Source organism: Mauremys mutica, chromosome 1 (genome assembly GCF_020497125.1).
Source record: "Mauremys mutica isolate MM-2020 ecotype Southern chromosome 1, ASM2049712v1, whole genome shotgun sequence".
NCBI classification, from domain to species: domain Eukaryota; kingdom Metazoa; phylum Chordata; order Testudines; family Geoemydidae; genus Mauremys; species Mauremys mutica.
The window spans coordinates 189,470,356-189,488,907 of record NC_059072.1 but is presented as its reverse complement, the minus strand read 5'-3'; the positions used below and the strand labels follow the sequence as shown (position 1 = coordinate 189,488,907).

Genomic DNA, 18,552 nt, shown 5'->3' with positions numbered 1-18,552 from the left:
TGGCAAATTATCTGGCCCACTTTGCCATTTTAGTTCCACATGGTCTCCATTAACAATTTATTCAGTGGATGAAGAAAGGAAAGTATCTTTGGTGTGTCTAAGAGCATCCAGTATTTTCCCAGGCTAGCAAATCAAATACAAAGACATTTAGAAAGAGAGTACATGACAGAGATGTTGCTAACTAAAATTCCAAGGTTTACATTAATTTTTATGGGGGGGGAGGGTTGTTGTAATTCTTGAATAACAATCATTTAAAATATTGTACAGCCAAACAATACAGTGTACATTTAAAACTGTCTTTTCATGTATTTGCTCTCATGTAATGCCCTTAGGAATCCTTGATCATCAAATAAGGGACAGATCATGACCATTTCCTTTGCCAAAGTTCAAGGGGAGGACTTCACCAAGAGTGGTCACACTTGCAGCACACAAGAACCACATAAGCAATAGAATCTACAAAAAAGCTTTTGATTGAATCATGGTACTGTCCACCTCTGCATCAGCCAGTCGAGCTGACTGGCCCTGGACAGTAGTGCATATTACCGGTATATCTTCCTAAGGAATGGAGCGGCTGCTGTACTCCTTAGGAGCTCTGTTAGATACTCTGCTTCCCTGAGACTTAGTGCTTCCACTGGAGTAGATTGACTCCTCGCTGCCCGTGGTTCAGGATCGTGTATTAATAGCACCATCTGGCTATGAACCTTTATACTGTTACTGTAAAGTTTAAAGCAGTTCATTCTCTTTATAAAAATGTTGCTGTTCTTTCCAGGTCTATAAAGCAGAAGGAAATACCATTAAGTGATCATTAAATGTATGACCTGTAATTTTACTGACTGGAACATGGTCTTTCTGGGCAATTGGTTGCACAAACAGGCAGTAGGTGACATATTTCTGAAATGCTTTCTCTTTCAGCTGACTGCGGGGGACCATTTGAACTGTGGGAACCAAATACTACATTCAGCTCTAAAAATTTCCCGAACAGCTACCCCCACCAAGCCTCCTGTAAGTCTCCCCTCCCCCAGATCTTCAGGGAGGATTAGTACAATAAAAATGGAAATAGATTATAGAAACTATGTGCTGTGAGAAAGGAGAAGAAACCTTGCTGTGTAATTGGATGACTGTTAATTGAGGGTCATGTTGGTAACTTGCCAGGAGGCTGAGGTACTGTATGGTAGCTAGCTGATAAATTGTGAAGAAGATTGCACCCACTCTCAGTTTTGGTGCACACACCACAGCAATATAGGAGCTGTAGTTTTTATAGGCTGTATTTCTGTCTAAAAGCTGTGAGGGTAGCAACGGGCCACACTGGAGAACTCTATGTCAGCTTGATGTATGTGACCTGCAGGCCGCATTTTAATCACACCTCCTATAAAATAATTAATTTTAAAATAGTTTACGAGGAAGAACATTTATGTGTATTTTGTGAGTGGTTATGATTGGAGGTTCTCTTCTCGCAGTGGTGTAAATCAGGAGTATTTACACTGGAGTAAGTCAGAAGAAAATCAGGCCCACAATGTTTTGATAATGTACAATATTTGCTACTGATACTTGAAGTGAAGAAGAAAGCACTGTTGTTGCTTTTCAATTAAATTTAAATTTTATTCAGTTGTCGTAGGAGAGCTGTGTGAATTCTCTGGTGTGTTAATCACATGAAATCACATCCTTGGGGGCGGGGGTTGTCACAATAAGGTATGGTATCCTACTTTCAGACACTAATTCCACAAGATGCTTAATCACATGTCTGACTTAAGCATGTGCAGTAGTCACATTGAGGTCACTGGTAGTGAGGCCATGGTTAAAGTTAGGTATAGGCTTAATTACCTTGTTGAATTGGGATCTTAGTATAGGACTCAAGACATTCTGAGAATTGCATGGTGCGCAGAAAAAGATTGTCAGTTACATCCTACTTCTGCTGCTGTATATGTGTCCTTTGGCAACTCTGGTTACATGAGTTCTCACTTTGTGGAGAAAAGAGCACATGTAATCTTTTTTTGTTTGTTTGTTTTCTGTCAAACAAATATTTCCCTTTAATACACCCCAAGCTGCAAAGGCTTTTTCCATAGAAGGAGCATAATTCGAATGGCCAGACTTATGTCATATAAGTTGCACAGGATTTAAGTGCCAAGAAAGATCATTTGGAATTAGGCCCCTAAATATCTTTTAAAATATGACCCTTAGTAACTGATGAAAATAGGATTTAGGCTTCATAATCACTTAAATGCTTTTGAAAATTTTACCCAAGATCTTTTCCCTCATGGCCTGTCAAAATGCAAATACTATAGTAAATATAAAGTACATGTGTGGGGAGTGGGGTGTTTGTTTTTGTTTGTTTTAATTGGTGTTGTTTTCTAGGTGTGTGGTATTTAAATGCTGGAAAAGGAAAAAACATTCAGCTTCATTTTCTATATTTTGAACTGGAAAATATCTATGATGTAGTTGAAATCAGAGATGGAAGAGGAGAAGATTCCTTGTTTTTAGGCAAGTACTACATCAGGCATGATTCTAGCACTCTGATCAACATGATGGAAAAGGAATTAGTCATCTCTATTTTTACCTGTATTTTGGGATGATCCATGAGACTTGGAAGTTAATGAGAAGGCATAAGGATACATTTACTTTATGTGATCCTGTCACGACTTATGCATGTGCTTAACTTTCCACACAGGAGTACTCCCATTGTAGCTCAGCACACATGTAAGTGTTGACAGGATCAAGGCTTGTGTTGCTATATTAATGTATCAGGTTTGGAATATATACCTTCCCTGTTATAAACATCTGCAAGGATGTAGGAGGCTTGGGAAATAATTACTACCTATATGTTGCTGTTTCTATCTCTTAATTTGAATAGCAATATCTTTCATCCTATGGCATCCAAAAACATCTGACAGTCCATCTAAATGAAAATCATCTAACCCACCATTGCAATGTACTCATCTTTTTCTTGAGAATAGCTGTCTATACAGGACGAAACCCTGTTTCAGATGTCTTCTCTACCACTAACCAGATGACAGTGCTCTTCATTACTGACAAATCTGGAACTCAGAAAGGATTTCTTGCAAATTTCACTACTGGTTATAATCTTGGCATGCCTGGTGAGTAAAGTACGCAATCTGCTGGATTTAAGCAGACACAATTATGCTCTAACAAAGTTAAGATTGTAGAAAAATTGATATGAAATTGGGAATGGCAAAAGCAGTATGCAGCACGTCGGTCTAACCTTTGGATTATCTGATCATGGACAGCTGTTGTCACTATAACATCATTTAAACAGAATATTAAATTTGTCCAAATTCTGAACTGTCTAGAACTCTGTGCAGTGCCACTGAATTTAGGGCAGAATTTGACTCAGTATTTTCATGTTTACCATTATTTTATTTTGGGGGGGGGGAGTTGGTTGGTTTTTTTTTTTTTTAGAAAAATAAATATATGGAAAGTTACCGACAGGTATTAATTATGTTCATGCCCAATAATCAGAATAGTGCTTTGTGAGTCATTTTGGTCCATCATGGGATGATAAATTAGAACAGATTAGTGTACACAGTAATTATGGGCCAGATTTTGAAAGATATTTAGGTGCGTAACAGTGCAAATACGAGATTTTCAGAAGTGCTTAGGCACCTAACTCCCACTTCAAAAGTGTCTAGGTGCCTAACTTCCATTGAAATCAATGGGAGTTAGGTGCGTAGGCACTTTTGAAAATCCTATGTGGTGCCTACCTATATTTTAAGGTGCCTTTAAAAATCCTGTCCTTTTTGTTTACTGGGAATGGGCACGTAACAGCTCTTCCCAAAAGTGGTTCAAAAGACTTTGGCAGTGAGCAGCAGCTGAGCTATTTTGAAAATTTGGCCCTAATTTTGGGTGCTGAACACTTGAAAATCTGATCCAAAGAAGTTTTGGAAACCTGGCCCATTGTGTGTATAATGTGTATAATTGTTTTAATCAAAATTGTGTCAAAAGCCAGATATGTGTTTGTATGACTCTAACCTGGTATTATATCACTTATTTTACCAAAAGATAAAACAATGGATTCACCTTAAACAAAGGTATAAAATTTCAGCTACAGTAGCCAGAAAGACAAAGTAAACTGAAGTAAACGTTTGTCAATAGAATAGGCAATTTTTTTCCATTTGCTTGCTCCCTAATTCAATCTGTAAGCAATGTAATTCAAAAAAATTATATTAACTAGAGAAAACAAATGTAGCCGTATATTCTGAAGGAATGTAACCTTCTGGTATGCAGCTGATTGAACTAGATTACACCTAGCTTGGTGCATGCACCCTTTCTTCCTATCTCCCTGCCCCTCCGCAATATTTCTCCCCAAACAAGATTTTTTTAAAGTGACTCATGATTTGGTGTGCCTCCAGATTTGGGTGCCCAGTTTTGAGATGCCTTAAAGAGGCCTGATTTATGGAAAGTGAAGAGCACCCAGTATCCAAAATCTCTAGTCACTTTTGAAAACTGTGGGGTGAAGTCCTAAACCCATTGAAGTCTTCGTTCCTTTCTCACTCCTCAGATATGTATCGTATTTAACAATAGAGCAGCAGTAACTAGCATATAGTTATTTCCATTTAACTTCTTTGTATAAATTAATTTTAAAAACCCATGTGTTTCCATAACAATAAAATACCAGTGAAGAGCCCCTGCCCATTTTATCACTAGATTCACAGTTTTGTCCCTTCAGTTGGGTGGATGATCTGCGTAATTAGTCTTACTCTGTAATTATGCTTTTGTTTCCTTCATCTTTCTGCAGAACCCTGTGGACCCAATGCTTATCAGTGTGGAAGTGGGGAATGTATACCCCTTGCTAACCTTTGTGACAAACAATGGCAGTGTAAAGATGGCTCTGATGAAGCAGAGTGTGGTAAGTGTTAATGTTTTCCACGTACCCAAAGAGCAATACATGTATTTTCAATAATGATAATTTCTTTTATTTTATTTTATTACTTTTTTATTAAAGGAAATAATCATTCAAGAAAGAACAAATGTAAAGAGTCAGAACCTCTGCAGATATAAATTGACATAGCTCCATTTACTTCAATGGAGCTGTGCCAATTTATACAAGCTGAAGGTCTGGCTTGAAGTCTGAGAGAGAGAAAACAAAGTGAGTCATTCTGTGACATTGCATCTGAACAGGCAAATATGCCTGTGAAAGCAGGGAGTGTTCTCAACACTTTAAAGTGTAGGCTACTTAAAATGCCAGGAGAATATCCTTTTTCAGTTGTGTAGTTAATTCTACCACAGTAAGCAGGCAGATTTCTCTTCTAAGAAAACCCGTCTGACTGCTGGTTACTGCTTGTAAACCACTGCTCCCATCAGGGGCGGCTCTAGACATTTCACCGCCCCAAGCAGGGCGGCATGCCGCTGGGGGCGCTCTGCCAGTCACCGGGAGGGAGGCCGGCAGCTCCGGGGGTCTGGGGGGTCCGCTGGTCCCGCGGCTTTGGTGGACCACCGGAGCCGCAGGAGCAGCGGACCCTCCACAGGCACGCCTGCGGGAGGTCCTCCAGAGCCGCCTGCCACCCTCCCGGTGATTGGCAGAGCGCCCCCCACAGCATGCCGCCCCAAGCACGCGCTTGGTGTGCTGGGGTCTGGAGCTGCCCCTGGCTCCCATACCTGACCCACAGAGATTGCCTAGGCTCTGTCTCATACAGGTGTTGGAGCAGCATTATGACTGCTTTTCACAGCTGCTCACGTGTGCAGGTTACCATGACAACAAGAGCAACAGCTGCTGTCATGCTACCATCAGTGAAGATAATAAAAATTAAATGCACAGTACATACTTTAGCTTCATGTAAAATGGATATAATGGCCCCCAAATGACAATTTATATGCAAAAACTATGTTAAAATCATGTTGGGTCTGGCAAAAAATGAAATTGCTATTTCTGACAAAAGTCCTGTAGACCACAAATGGGAACATTTAAGGGCAGGCTTTTAGACTCAGATACAAATTGTTGCCTTTGGTTGGTTTAAAGATGACTTGTAGGGCCAGGATATGACCATAGATGTGTGCTGGCAGCTCCCATTGACTTAAACTGGAACTGTGTGCATGCATCCAAAAGCAGAATTTAACTCTTACCATTATTTCAATGTGTTCTTTTTGAGTATGAGAATGTCGTCGTCTTTTTTTTTTCTTTTCCCTAATTTCCTAAAATAAACTGACCTGCAGCCTCCACCTACAGGAAAATCTGTGAATATAATTATGTAGCTAAGAACAGCTGGAAAAGATTTTCAACTATTTATATTGCAGATTTAAAAGATGGATAAAGCAGTCATTTCCTGCTCTATTATGTACTTGATCCCAAAGAGATGTTTTTGGCACAGATTGCTTTAACACCTTCTATTGAGTTAGACATCTAATGCTGAGTGAGCTGTTACCAAAACAAAACAAAAAACCCACAAGAACTAGCCTTAACCTCAGTCTAAGCCTCAAAAAGAAGTGAAAAGTCAATTAGCCTCCATTTAGTCCCCAAAATTTCTCCTAATTTTGCTGAAACCCATTTCAAGATCTCATCAGCTGTTGCAATCAAGCTAAACTAGCTGCCATCTTCAAATACTCTAGTTCCTGGGGCTTCTCGGGGTCATAGAAAAGTCAACATATTCTAAGCCCTCTCTCACCTAGGGAAACTTTTTAATATATTGAAGACTGAGTGTAGCAGTTGTTTGGGGTCCTGTATCAGAACTCTCTGCTTCTCTTACCAACATTACCAAAATAAGAGAATCTATTAAGAATCATATGTGAATCAGGGATTACAGGGGCTGTTGGAGATGTGGGAAAGAGAATCGTAGTTCATGGGAAGATAAAGAATTTCAAGGGGATATTCAAGGAGAAGAGAGGAATAGAGTCAAAAGGAAGGCAGAAAGATCTGATTGATACAGAAGAGAGGGAAAGGGAGCTCTCCCGATGCAGATGCCTCTAATGTTTTCTGGGCTTATCCAAGCTTCCTGATGTTTTAAGTTTGCCAGTCACTAGTTACTATACATTATCTCTACCTTGTAATGATATATTTCACCAATATGAATACCAGAAGGATCATACATATACTAATTGCATACTGAAGAGGACATTCTCAAAGCTCTGCTGTGTGCTGTTTTATATTCAGCCAGTCAGGAATATTTAGCAGATTTTTTTTTAATGGAAAATGTGATTTCTACCTAATCAGAAATTTTCACAGGAAAATGTTGATTTTGAGGGGCAAGAAATGTTGATTTTTCCATTGGGAAAATTGAAATGTAATGGTTCATTTCAGGTCAGGCTGACAATAATTTTCATCTGCCTGAGCTTCAAGCAGTGCCTGACCAGAGTCATAGTTTGGAGTCTTTATGCTATCCTTCTCCACTAGGGGCAGGGCTGCTAAATCAGATTACAGCTCCTGTGAGCCTGGCCATGGAGATGCAGTTTAATGTTGAAGAAAACCAAAATGAAGCATTTCAACATTTGAATATTTTTTTTACTTTTTGCTCTGTGAAAAAATTTGACATTTCAACTTTTAGTCCCAATTAACGATGAAAACAAATGTTGAAATATCAGAATTTCTTACTGGATTAAAATTCCAATTTTCAGTCAGCTCTGGTTTTAACTTAATCTCCAATTGGTTTTAGTGAAAATTGGGTCACTAAATCATTGTACAATAGGTTTAAAAAGAGGATGATACTGGCCAGGAAGGGGCCTTGGATAGACTGGCTGGAGCATTTGCTGCTTCGGCACATCAGCTCAATAGCTTCCATTGACAAGATTCCTGAGATCCCCTGGCTGTAAATTAAAACTCTCTCCCATGTCAGAAATGCCAGAGGCAGGAGCGCCACCAGCGTTTTTGGTGCCCTAGGCGGTGGAAGGTCCCGCCCCCGAAATACCGACGACAACCGGGGTGGCCTAAGATCCGGCCACTGTGGTCTCCGCCTCCCAAATGTTAGTGCCCTAGGCGACCGCCTAGGTCACTTAATGGGTTGTGCTGGCCCTGGCCAGAGGAAGTGGCAGTAGCATGCCTGCCTCCTGTTGGGTTGTGTCACCTCTTGGGCAGAGGGTTCCTCAATTCTGCTAGGCTGTGTAATTTACACTTCCCTCTGCCAGCACTAGTGAATCTGGCTTTCTGTCTGTTATATTTCCAGTAGTATAAGCCTACCTGCCAATCCATATGTCTGTTTTTGTCCACAGTGCGTCTGTTTAATGGTTCTCTAAGCATCAACGGATTGGTACAGTTCAGGATTGAGAATAATTGGTATATAGCATGTGCAGATTACTGGAGTGAGCAGATTTCAAATGAAGTTTGTCAACTGCTAGGACTAGGGTAAGTAATGTTATTTATTGTCTTTGTCTGCAACTCATTTACACATCTATTGTGTAAGAAACATGTGCTTCTCTAGCTGGTTTGAACAACTTCAGAATTGTCCAGAAAAGGAAGCATTCACATATCTGTAGAGAGTGACATTGTTTTGAGATTTGGAAAATATATATTAAAAAGACTACCCTTTGGATTTCCTGGTTTTAGCTGGATATAAAACACTGGAAAAACTGAAATACTGCCAGAGAGGCTGTCTCCATGTTGTCAGTTTCTCACCTCACCAAAACCAGGAAATCCAGAAATCTCGTGAGAAAGCCTTTTTTTTTTCATGAGATTTCCAGCCTGATATCCAAATCTCTCTGGTATGGAAAAGTCTCTAACTGTTATATATAGCACTTTCTTGAAATGAACCACCTGAGGCTTGATCATTCCAATATTCTTTATTGCATCTGTCAAAAAAGTTTCAGAGTAACAGCCGTGTTAGTCTGTATCCGCAAAAAAGAACAGGAGTACTTGTGGCACCTTAGAAACTAACAAATTTATTTGAGCATAAGCTTTTGTAGGCTATAGCACACTTCATCAGATGAATAGAATAGAACATATAGTAAGAAGATATATATACATACAGAAAACATGAAAAAGTGGAAGTAGCCATACCAACTGTAAAAGGCTAATTAATTAAGATGAGCTATTATCAGCAGGAGAAAAAAAATCTTTTGTAGTGATAATCAAGATGGCCCATTTTAGACAGTTGACAAGAAGATGTGAGGAACATGGGGAAATAGATTCAATATGTGTAATGACCCAGCGACTCCCGATTTCTATTCAAACCCAAGTTAATGGTACCTAGTTTGCATATTAATTCAAGCTCAGCGCTTTCTCGTTGGAGTCTGTTGCAAAATTGCCACCTTTAAGTTTGTTACTGAGTGACCAGAGAGTCTGAAGTGTTGTTCTACTAGTTTTTGAATGCTATGATTCCTGATAGCAGATTTGTGTCCGTTTATTCTTTTGGCCAAACCGGACAGTCTCTATGTAAAAGAATAAATGGACACAAATCTGACATCAGGAATCATAACATTCAAAAACTAGTAGGAGAACTAGACTGGACAAAGTGCTACTGCTGTCAGCTAATTAAGTCACTTATTTAGCTCAATTAGTAGATATCTGTGTTTTATTCTGAGAGTCCTAAGCATAATTCTGAGTTGTGCTTTCAGTTCACACGGGGTCAATATATAAGTAGTGCATAAAAATTAATTATGGACTTCAGTGTGTGACTCTGATTTAGTGCTTTGCAAATATTGACTAAGCCTCACAAAACATCTGTTTTACTCATTTTACAGAGGAAGAAATATAGGTTATATGACTTGCCTACGCTCACGTACCAAGCCAGTAGCAGAGTCTCAATCATCCTGCTTAGCCATTAGACATACTTCTTCTGAGAGCTCTGTCTGCCTTATAAATGAGACAAAGACCATTTCAGTCTTTTATTCCTCAGTATGGTAGAACTGGCAGCATGATAAGAAATGATAAGTATTTTTGGGATATACCTTTTAATCAGTGTTAGTGCTATGGACTCTTCAAATAGAATAACAACCCTTAATAAGTTAGTGAGGAGGAGTGGTGAAGATATGCCAAGTAACAGTCACCTGTGTTCTTCTCTGTAGAAACCTTAATCCATGCTCCCTGCCTTGGTAAGGTGAAATTTGAGCTAGCATTGAGTGGGGACCTCGTCCTGCCATTGTATCCTGTCCCCTACCTCTGCAGGTTCCTCTCTGATCTTCTGCGACTAAGGGATGGGCAAAATATTAGGCCCCATTATCAAAATATTGGCTCTTCATCCTCCTTACTTCCCAAGAGCTATCACAGAACCCCAATAACACCAGTGTCCATTTGTAATATACCAGTGTTCTGTGGAATAATGGCCCATCTTATTGTGCTCCTTTATAGTTATTTGGATATGTAATGGTAGCTCTTTAGAACAGTGGTTCTCAAAGCCACTCCGCCACTGTTTAAAAAGTCAAAATTGGAAATTGTAGTGAAAAAGTGAAGAATTGTTCATGAAAACTTGTACTGTGACCTGACCAGCTCTCGAAATAGCTAATTTTGCACTTTAAAAAATATATATGCACCCTATAGCTAGAGAAGTTTTGCAAAAAACACTGTTTTTTTGGGTGGTGGGGGCACTACAGAAACAACAATAATCTAGTTTATGTCAGTGGTTCTCAAAGCCAGTCCATTGCTTGTTCAGAGAAAGTCCCTGGTGGGCCAGGCCGGTTTGTTTACCTGCCGTGTCCATAGGTTCAGCCTATCGCGGCTCCCACTGGCCATGATTTACCCCACTCCAGGCCAATGGGGTCTGTGGGAAGGGCGGCCAGCACATCCCTCAGCCCGCACCGCTTCCCACAGCCCCCATTGGCCTGGAGAGGCAAACCGCGGCCTGTGGGAGCCGCGATCAGACGAACCTGAGGACATGGCAGGTAAACAAAATGGCCCGGCCCACCAGGGGCTTTCCCTGAACAAGTGATGTACCAGCTTTGAGAACCACTGGTTTATGTGATCTGGCTTGGGCTGTCGCTTGGCAGAAGTGAACAAGAAAAGCAGTGCTAATTTCAGCTATATTAGAAAAACTGGGAATAAGGGACAAAGAGGGGGAATAATTTCCTACATGGAAGAAGGCAGTCAGTAGGGAAGTAAAATACTTATTTGTAAATGTTGAAAGGGATATTGTAAAGAAGGAGACATATAAAAATGTAAACTCAATAGCGCAGTGGGGAGGGAAGAGAGGACCCAGCAGCAGCTTCTCTTCTAAAGCAGGAACATCTTTTAAAAGAGTAAGCTTCAGCAATCAAGGTCCACAGGGAAACTTGGTGTCTGCCCACATCAATTTATTGCCTGAAGGAAAAAGACCAACCACCGATGAAAATAGAAAAGTCTGGCCTTCCCACAGTGGCAAAGAGGAGTAAGTCAGAGGACAGAGTGTTCTTACATTCAACTCCCTTGATAGTGACCTGAAGACAGTTTTTGTCTAGCATCAAACTTACAAGGGAAAAGAAGTTGAGCTCTTTCTTATCCCTGTATGTGTGACTTAATTAACTTCCTCTGTCATCCTTGCTGCTTGAGAAGTTAGAAGATGGTCTCCCTGAACTCTATTCTTACTCTTTAAAGAGACCTACTGTAGCATAGTAAACTGAACTCAGGTAAGCTCTGACCTCCCCGTCAAAGCTGTGTGTGGGTCCTGCTGTTGGGCAAATACTTCAGTAAAGTGGCCTGGCCAGATTGAATAATAAAATCAAAGAAATTGAACAGGTATAAGACCTATTAGGTCATTTTGTCCATCTTCCTGCCAGTGCCAGGTTGCTCCGTTCAGTATATTTTCTATTACTTTGTCCAGTCTAGTTTTATGACAAAAGGGTATTCCCCCACTATTTCACAGTCTATCATAATTCATGGCCTATGTTCTCCTTTTCTTAATTTCATCAAAGAAGAGGATCTGTTCAGAGCTGCTGCCATAAAATTTGGCCTATCACCTATGGCCCAGTGACTCTAAAATTACCTATGGCTTAAATCAGTGGTATGTGAGATTCCCTGTGTGGTAAGATCCTGAAGACATTGCTTTTTTAAACTTTCAACATTTACAGTGCAGTTTTATGTACCATATTTTAGCCTCATTTACACTGGGAGCAATTCTAGTGACATCACTGGTGCATCACTGAATAACCAGCACTATTTCTTGCAGCAGGCTGGTTTTCAGTGGATGTCACCCATCCAACTATTAAGTGAAATCTTAGCTTGTGAGGTCTAACAAGAGTACAGCCTAAAGCTCCTTTGTGATAAATAAGCAAACTACAAAAATCAACCTAATCAGGAGCCCTTCAAGAAAATATTCAGGGTCTTATTTTTCATCATTAGCTGAGGAAATGTGTGTTGTTTTTGCCTGAACAGTCACTGCATTTGTGTACACATCAGGTATCTGCCTGTACAAATCATGATGGCAATTTGCATGTACAATTACCTGATTGATGCATGCAAATATAGTAACTGTATATGCATATTAGGCATGCAGTTTCACAGCAAACTTATCTTAAAACAAACCCCATTATGTTAAGATTCTTATGTTAGTTCTTCTTCGAATGGCACCTCTGCAGATGCTCCACTTTGTTGTGCTTGCGCCCTGTCCTTTTGATCAGAGATTTTTGGTAGCCATGCCAATTTGTTCCACTCATGCACCCCACACATCCTCATGCCCCACACAGGCGAACAGCCCTCAGTTCCTTCTCAACCTTCTTTGGCCCAAGATGGAGTCAACTGCGTGCCTGTTCTCTAATATTTAGCTTTTTCTCAGCTAGTTATCTTATAATTCCTTGTCTTACAGTGTTATAGTTTCTAGAACAACTGTTCCTTTTTGTTTTTTCTTTTCTTTCTTAAAAAAATCTTTTCATTCATAGAGATAGTTACATAGCTAGGAGATTTTCCCTTCTAGGGGTTAAATTTTCATTAGTTTTGCTCGAGAATGCCTAGAATTTTCCCAGGATTCAAGAGGTGCCTCTCCTGTTGTGAGGTTATTCCAATAAGTGACAGACTCTCCCAGTACCTCTTCTGTCTCATACCCCCAGCAAGTGCGAGATCTGCACTTCCTTCAAGGGGAAATCCACCCATGTCAAGGTTTCCTCCCCCACTCTGAACTTTAGGGTACAGATGTGGGGACCTGCATGGACCCTTCTAAGCTTAATTCCTAGCTTAGTTCTGGTAACACTGCCACCAGCCAGAAATCAGTGTCTGACACACTTTCTGTCCCCCCAAAACCTTCCCTGGGGAACACAGATCCAAACCCCTTAGATCTTAACACAAGGAGAAATTAACCATTCCCCCCTCCTTCCCCCCACCAACTCCTGGTGAGTCCAGACCCAATTCCCTGGATCTTAAAACAAAGAAAAATCAATCAGGTTTTTAAAAAATAAAGCTTTTAATTAAAGAAAAAGAAAGGTAAAAATCATCTCTGTAAAATCAGGATGGAAAATACTTTACAGGGTACTTAGATTTATATAGCCCAGAGAAAACCCCCTCTAGCCTCAGGTTCAAAGTTACAGCAAACAGAGGTAAAATCCTCTCAGCAAAAGAAACATTTACAAGTTGAGAAAAACAAAAATAAAACTAATCTGCCTTGCCTGGCTACTTACAAGTTTGAAACATGAAAGACTGATTCGGAAAGATTTGGAGAGCCTGGATTGATGTCCCGTCCCTCTCAGTCCCGAGAGCGAACAACAACAACAAAGACTTGAAAGTATCTTATCCCCTCATTGGTCCTCTGGTCAGGTGTCAGCCAGGTTTACTGAGCTTCTTAACCCTTTACAGGTAAAAGAGACATTAACCCTTAACTATTTGTTTATGACACCCCAAAACAGAGAAATTAAGTTTAAACTCCTTATGAGGGAGCAAGATTTACATCCAACTTTAGATTTGGGAGAGAGCCCTCCCCCCGTACATAGACCTCCCAGTACAGCTAGTGCCCCATCCATATTGATATCTCAGTCACCAGAGACCAGCAGAGAGGTAGGCAGTACCATGACACCAAATACATTTATGGTGCCGAAGTCCTCATCTACATCTGCCTCTAAGCAAAAGTATGTGATGAGGAAATCTCCAAGAAGTTATCTGTCACCAGCTCACAAAAAGACGACGGAGACCTCAGGTCCTAAAAGGTGTCTGTGCCGGACCTGAGTGAGGCCAGTATAGCAAAGGCAAAAAGGAGTCAGACATCTAAGACAGACTCAGTACAGAGTTCAGGTACCCATACCCAGAGCAGCAGAGATAGGCTTGAAAAGACCAAGCCCATCCCTGAACAACACTCATTACCAATAACCAGAAAGACTGCTCACCTATCTATGGTAACAAGGGAATCCTATACCAAGTGCTTGGTGCCAGCTGCATTGGTACTAAAGCCATCATCCATAGGTTCCCACTTGTCCCAATCCTTGATACTGTCAGTACTGCAAGAATTCAGATCCCTAGGGACCTGATAATATCTTCTGAGCCAGAGTCTCCACTGTTAATAAGTGCAGAGAATTTGGGGAGCCCTATGAGATAGGTATGTGCTATTTTCCCCATTTTAAAGGTGGGGAACTAAGGCAACTTGCCCAGGGTTACACAGAAAGTCTGTGCAAAAGCAGGACATTGTACCAGGATCTCCCAAATTTCAGTAAGGACCCTGGACCTTCCTTTCTTTAACTGTAAGCATTTAATCACTGTTTGGGAAACTTCCAATGGATTGTTTTCATCAATTTAGGTTCCAGTATTAAATTCCCCAATCCAGACTTTAAGATTCAGCCCTTTATGTTAATAAATTAAATCATACAAGAAAGGAATATGGATTAGCAAAGGTAAGAGTGGACATATTTGTAAATGCATATGGCTTTTTCCTTCATTTTAAATCATATTTATTCTCTGTTGTTTCCAACTGCTGATCAGTACTTGACAGAACAATTGAAGAATCTCGTCAGAATAGTTGCCTGAAACCTTTCAGGGCACACATGGCCTGCATCACCTTGTGTATGTTCTCTTGCATAATGGAGATAATAATGCTGTATAACTGAAATCCTGGCTCTACTGAATGAAATAAAAGTTATTACAATACTAGCTTTCCAATAAAGGCACTTTATTTCTTTTTATCTTTACCGAAAAGGAAGAAAGAATAGAGAAGACATTTCATTGATTTTTAATGAGGTGGTATTTTATTCAACAGATTACAATCCAGTACATGTTTTTGGAATTTACAGTTTTATGTGTTCCAACAAAATAATCTAAGAAACCTGTAGTCAACTAACTTGCTGTAATTTGATAAATCAAGAGAAACTCTTGAGGATTAATTCAGAGAAGCACTTTAAACTTGCTTTCAGGAAGTGAGGGGGCTATTATCTTGAGGAGGTGTCAAAGACTAGAGAAAAATTGAGAGAAATCCAGAACAGTAATCCAGACAGCATAGCACTAGTCAAATAGAGGAGCAAGAGGGAGAAATAGTCAGTTCTAATTTAGCTGAAAAAAAGAGCAAGATATGTAGGAGAAGGAAAGCACTGAGTAGATAGTCAGGTCAGTGGAAGCTTTGACTTGAATTAGAAAGGATCACACGTTTTTGCCCTATTACAGGATCTCTTTCAATCAATCAAATTTAAAATGTGTATTCAATTAAAGAATCATGGTATGAGGCTCTGCCATCTCACACCTGGGGTGGCTGCAAACTCATTCTAGACGGAGAGGCCTGCACCAAAGACTGTTTGTGCTCTACCCTGGCCAGAGGGCCAGAGCCCCTTATAAACTGTTACTTGCAGTCTGCCCCAACCAGGAGGCTGTGGACTAAAGACTGTTTGTGCTTCCCAGAGGGCAAAAGCGTCCCCCATAGACTACTGATTACTGTCTTCCTGTAGTGAGGCAGATTGGCCTCCCTTGCCACTCAAGAGTGAGAGACCACTACAATTGGTGGAGAATTCAGACATCATCTCACCCCTGAAACAAAGGGACAAGCCCAGAGAAGCAGCATATAAAATCCCCGTCACCTGTTGGACGATAGAACAGTGAACCTCCCAACCAGGAAGGCTGAAGGTCAAGAAGCTCACCAAGTGGCTCACCAAGTGCCAAAAGCAGTGGCATCCAGCGCAGCTTGAGCAGCAGCAGCAGCAATGCCTGCAACAGCTCAGGAACCAGCAACAACAACTCATTCAAGAGCCAGGGGCTCAACACTACCACAAAGAATGGCAGTGCTTGCAGCAGCTGGCCGTGTTGGTACCAACATCAGCAGCTCCAATCCTGGAGGAGCAGTGACCCCAACTATCCCCATGGTGCCTGTGAGCCTGACAAATATGGGTTCCAAAGGTGACCTGGAAGCCTTCCTCAGTTTCAGCTGAGTCTGGACCAGGGAATCTTGGGCATGTAAGCAGCCCCTGTGGCCAAGTGACGACCCTGTTAGACATGGATGGAATTTGGATCTCTACCCTCGTCAACTCTAGTTGTGGACAGACTCTGGTATGTCAGGACCTTGTCAAGCCCCCACACCCGTAGCTGGTCATGGCTGCAGTGTATCATGGGGATGTGAAGCCCTACCCTCAGGCCTGGATCACCTTGACTGTGAGAGGGGATATGAGGATTATGACAGTGGGCCTGGCACCAAGGCTGGCCTAGCCCATCATCTTAGGTCGAGAGTGGAGCAGCTTCTTGGGGGTCCTGTGCACTGTGAGCCTCGAGTCCCAACAACCCCAGGGTGTCTTTGAGGGAGAGGTCCTGGAAGGGACAGACTGGGCACCCAGGAACCTCAACCCAAGCAATCAGCAATACCTAAAGTCCGACCAGGACCTTCCTGATGAAGGGGGTGATTGTGGGCCTCTCACTCATGGCGAACCCCCTGTTAGGCTCAGACTTTAACCGTGACTAGTGGGAGGACCCCACCCTTGGACAGGCCTATGAGCAGTTGACTCATGTTGACGGGAAGGCGATCCCCCTCCAGAATGTCACGGTGAAAACTGTGGCTGCAGAGCTCTTTAGAATCTTTCTCCAGGTGTCTCTCCCCAAGGAAGTCCTGACAGACCAAGGTACCAATTTCAACTCACAACTGTTCCAACAGGTCTGTGACCTGTTATGAATTAAAAAGCTACAAATGTCCATTTATTACCCGCAGACTGATGGGTTTGTAAGGCAGTTTAATCGAACCCTTAAAGAGATGATGTTGAGGTTTCTGACAGAAGATCTTTGCCACTGGAACCAGCTTATCCCTCCCCTATTATTAGCCATTAGAGAAGTTCCCCAGTCCTCGAGAAAGCTGAAGATGTCAGGGAGGTTGCACTGTGTGTAAATCAGAGCAGAATTTTGACTGTGTATTTTTGGTAAAATTAATTATTATGTTCCTGCAAATGCCTGTGAGGCCAAGTAACTGATAGGATGGAATTTTTCAAGTACATGAATTTGTCATTACAGTAAAACAATATGAAACAATGATACTTTACTGTATTGAAAATTAGGTATGTAATAAGGGTGCATTCCCTTTCCAGACTGCTTTTTAGACAAGTTGGTTTGAACGGACTTGTAACTAGGAATTGAATCCAGAGTTAACTTTCTCCCAAACATAGGGGGTTTAGTGTTTACAGCCCAATGCTCTAGTCCATTATACCACTTTTACACTAGCCTGGCTTTGTTAAATTCAATAAAGTGCAACTGGAATGGAACTGATGTAACAGTGGAGAATCACACCCACTGGGTTCTGGTTCAGCTCATTCAAGAAACTGGCTCAGGACACAGACATTCAGATCAGAATTTACCATCAGTTTTGGGAGAGTTGAGTTTCATATCCAGAGTTATAGTTCTCTCCCAACTTCATACATAAGTACTGTAGAATTGCTTCACCACTGCCTTGCATCTTGTGTAGCCACTTACTTCAATGCAAAGTTCATGTAAGATTCTCCCATATTAGAATGGCAGTATATTATCCTGACATTGCACAGATGTGATAATTACACAAAGTGTAAGTCAATGGAGAATAAATTCACTGCTTTTCTGCTCAGCTGAAATTCTCAAGCTGGCTAGGTTTTTGTATGCTATTCTATAGTCAGGTTTAAAAACATTGAGGTTTTTTTAGAAAAAAAAATTCTAACCACCAAGACATACACACTAGCCTCCCAAGTAACTGGGCAATCATATTGTACTTGTTCTTATCCATTCCTGTCCCTCTGGGTTGTTGTCTCTTCCGTTCTTAATTTAGAGCCATTTTCACATTAAGTAATAGCTTATTTCACAAATAGCTCCATCAAGTCCTTTCACTTTAAACTCTTCTGTATAGAGAATTTACCTCTATTTGTTCTGTAAAGTCCAGTGTACATAATACAGTTATTTCCCCCCAGAGTACAGAACCGTGCTACACAAGTTTCAATTGACTATTGTTGAACACTGCATAATAAAATTTAACTCTCTGTCTTTTAAAAATGGCAGTGCAATACTTTTGAGTGGTGGCATTGAAAAACAGAAATCTGATAACTCACTGTCATTAAAATCATTAATCCTGACCTTTCAATGCTATTAAGGCATCTTAAATGAAATATTTCAAGAAGTGTGTGTTAGAATGAAGGTAGTACCTGGCTTTTGTGGGAGGTTTTTTGTTTTTTGTTGTTGTTTTGTGTGTGTGTGTGTGTGTGTGTGTTTCCGTTCTTTTTCCTTTAGATTTCAAACCTCAAAAATCTTTGAATAAATACCCACTGTTCTAGGAACCAGTACTACCAGACATAATCATTTTAAAAATG

At 40.8% G+C, this 18,552-nt stretch overlaps 1 protein-coding gene across 1 annotated transcript in view; it reads left to right on the top strand.

Moving 5' to 3' along the window:
• Positions 1 to 18,552, top strand: part of TMPRSS15 (transmembrane serine protease 15) — an 81,790-nt gene that overhangs the window by 44,390 nt on the left and 18,848 nt on the right. The window contains 5 exon segments of the mRNA XM_044995440.1: positions 913 to 1,002; positions 2,353 to 2,478; positions 2,952 to 3,092; positions 4,751 to 4,861; positions 8,152 to 8,284. Coding sequence (XP_044851375.1) covers positions 913 to 1,002; positions 2,353 to 2,478; positions 2,952 to 3,092; positions 4,751 to 4,861; positions 8,152 to 8,284 — 601 coding nt within the window.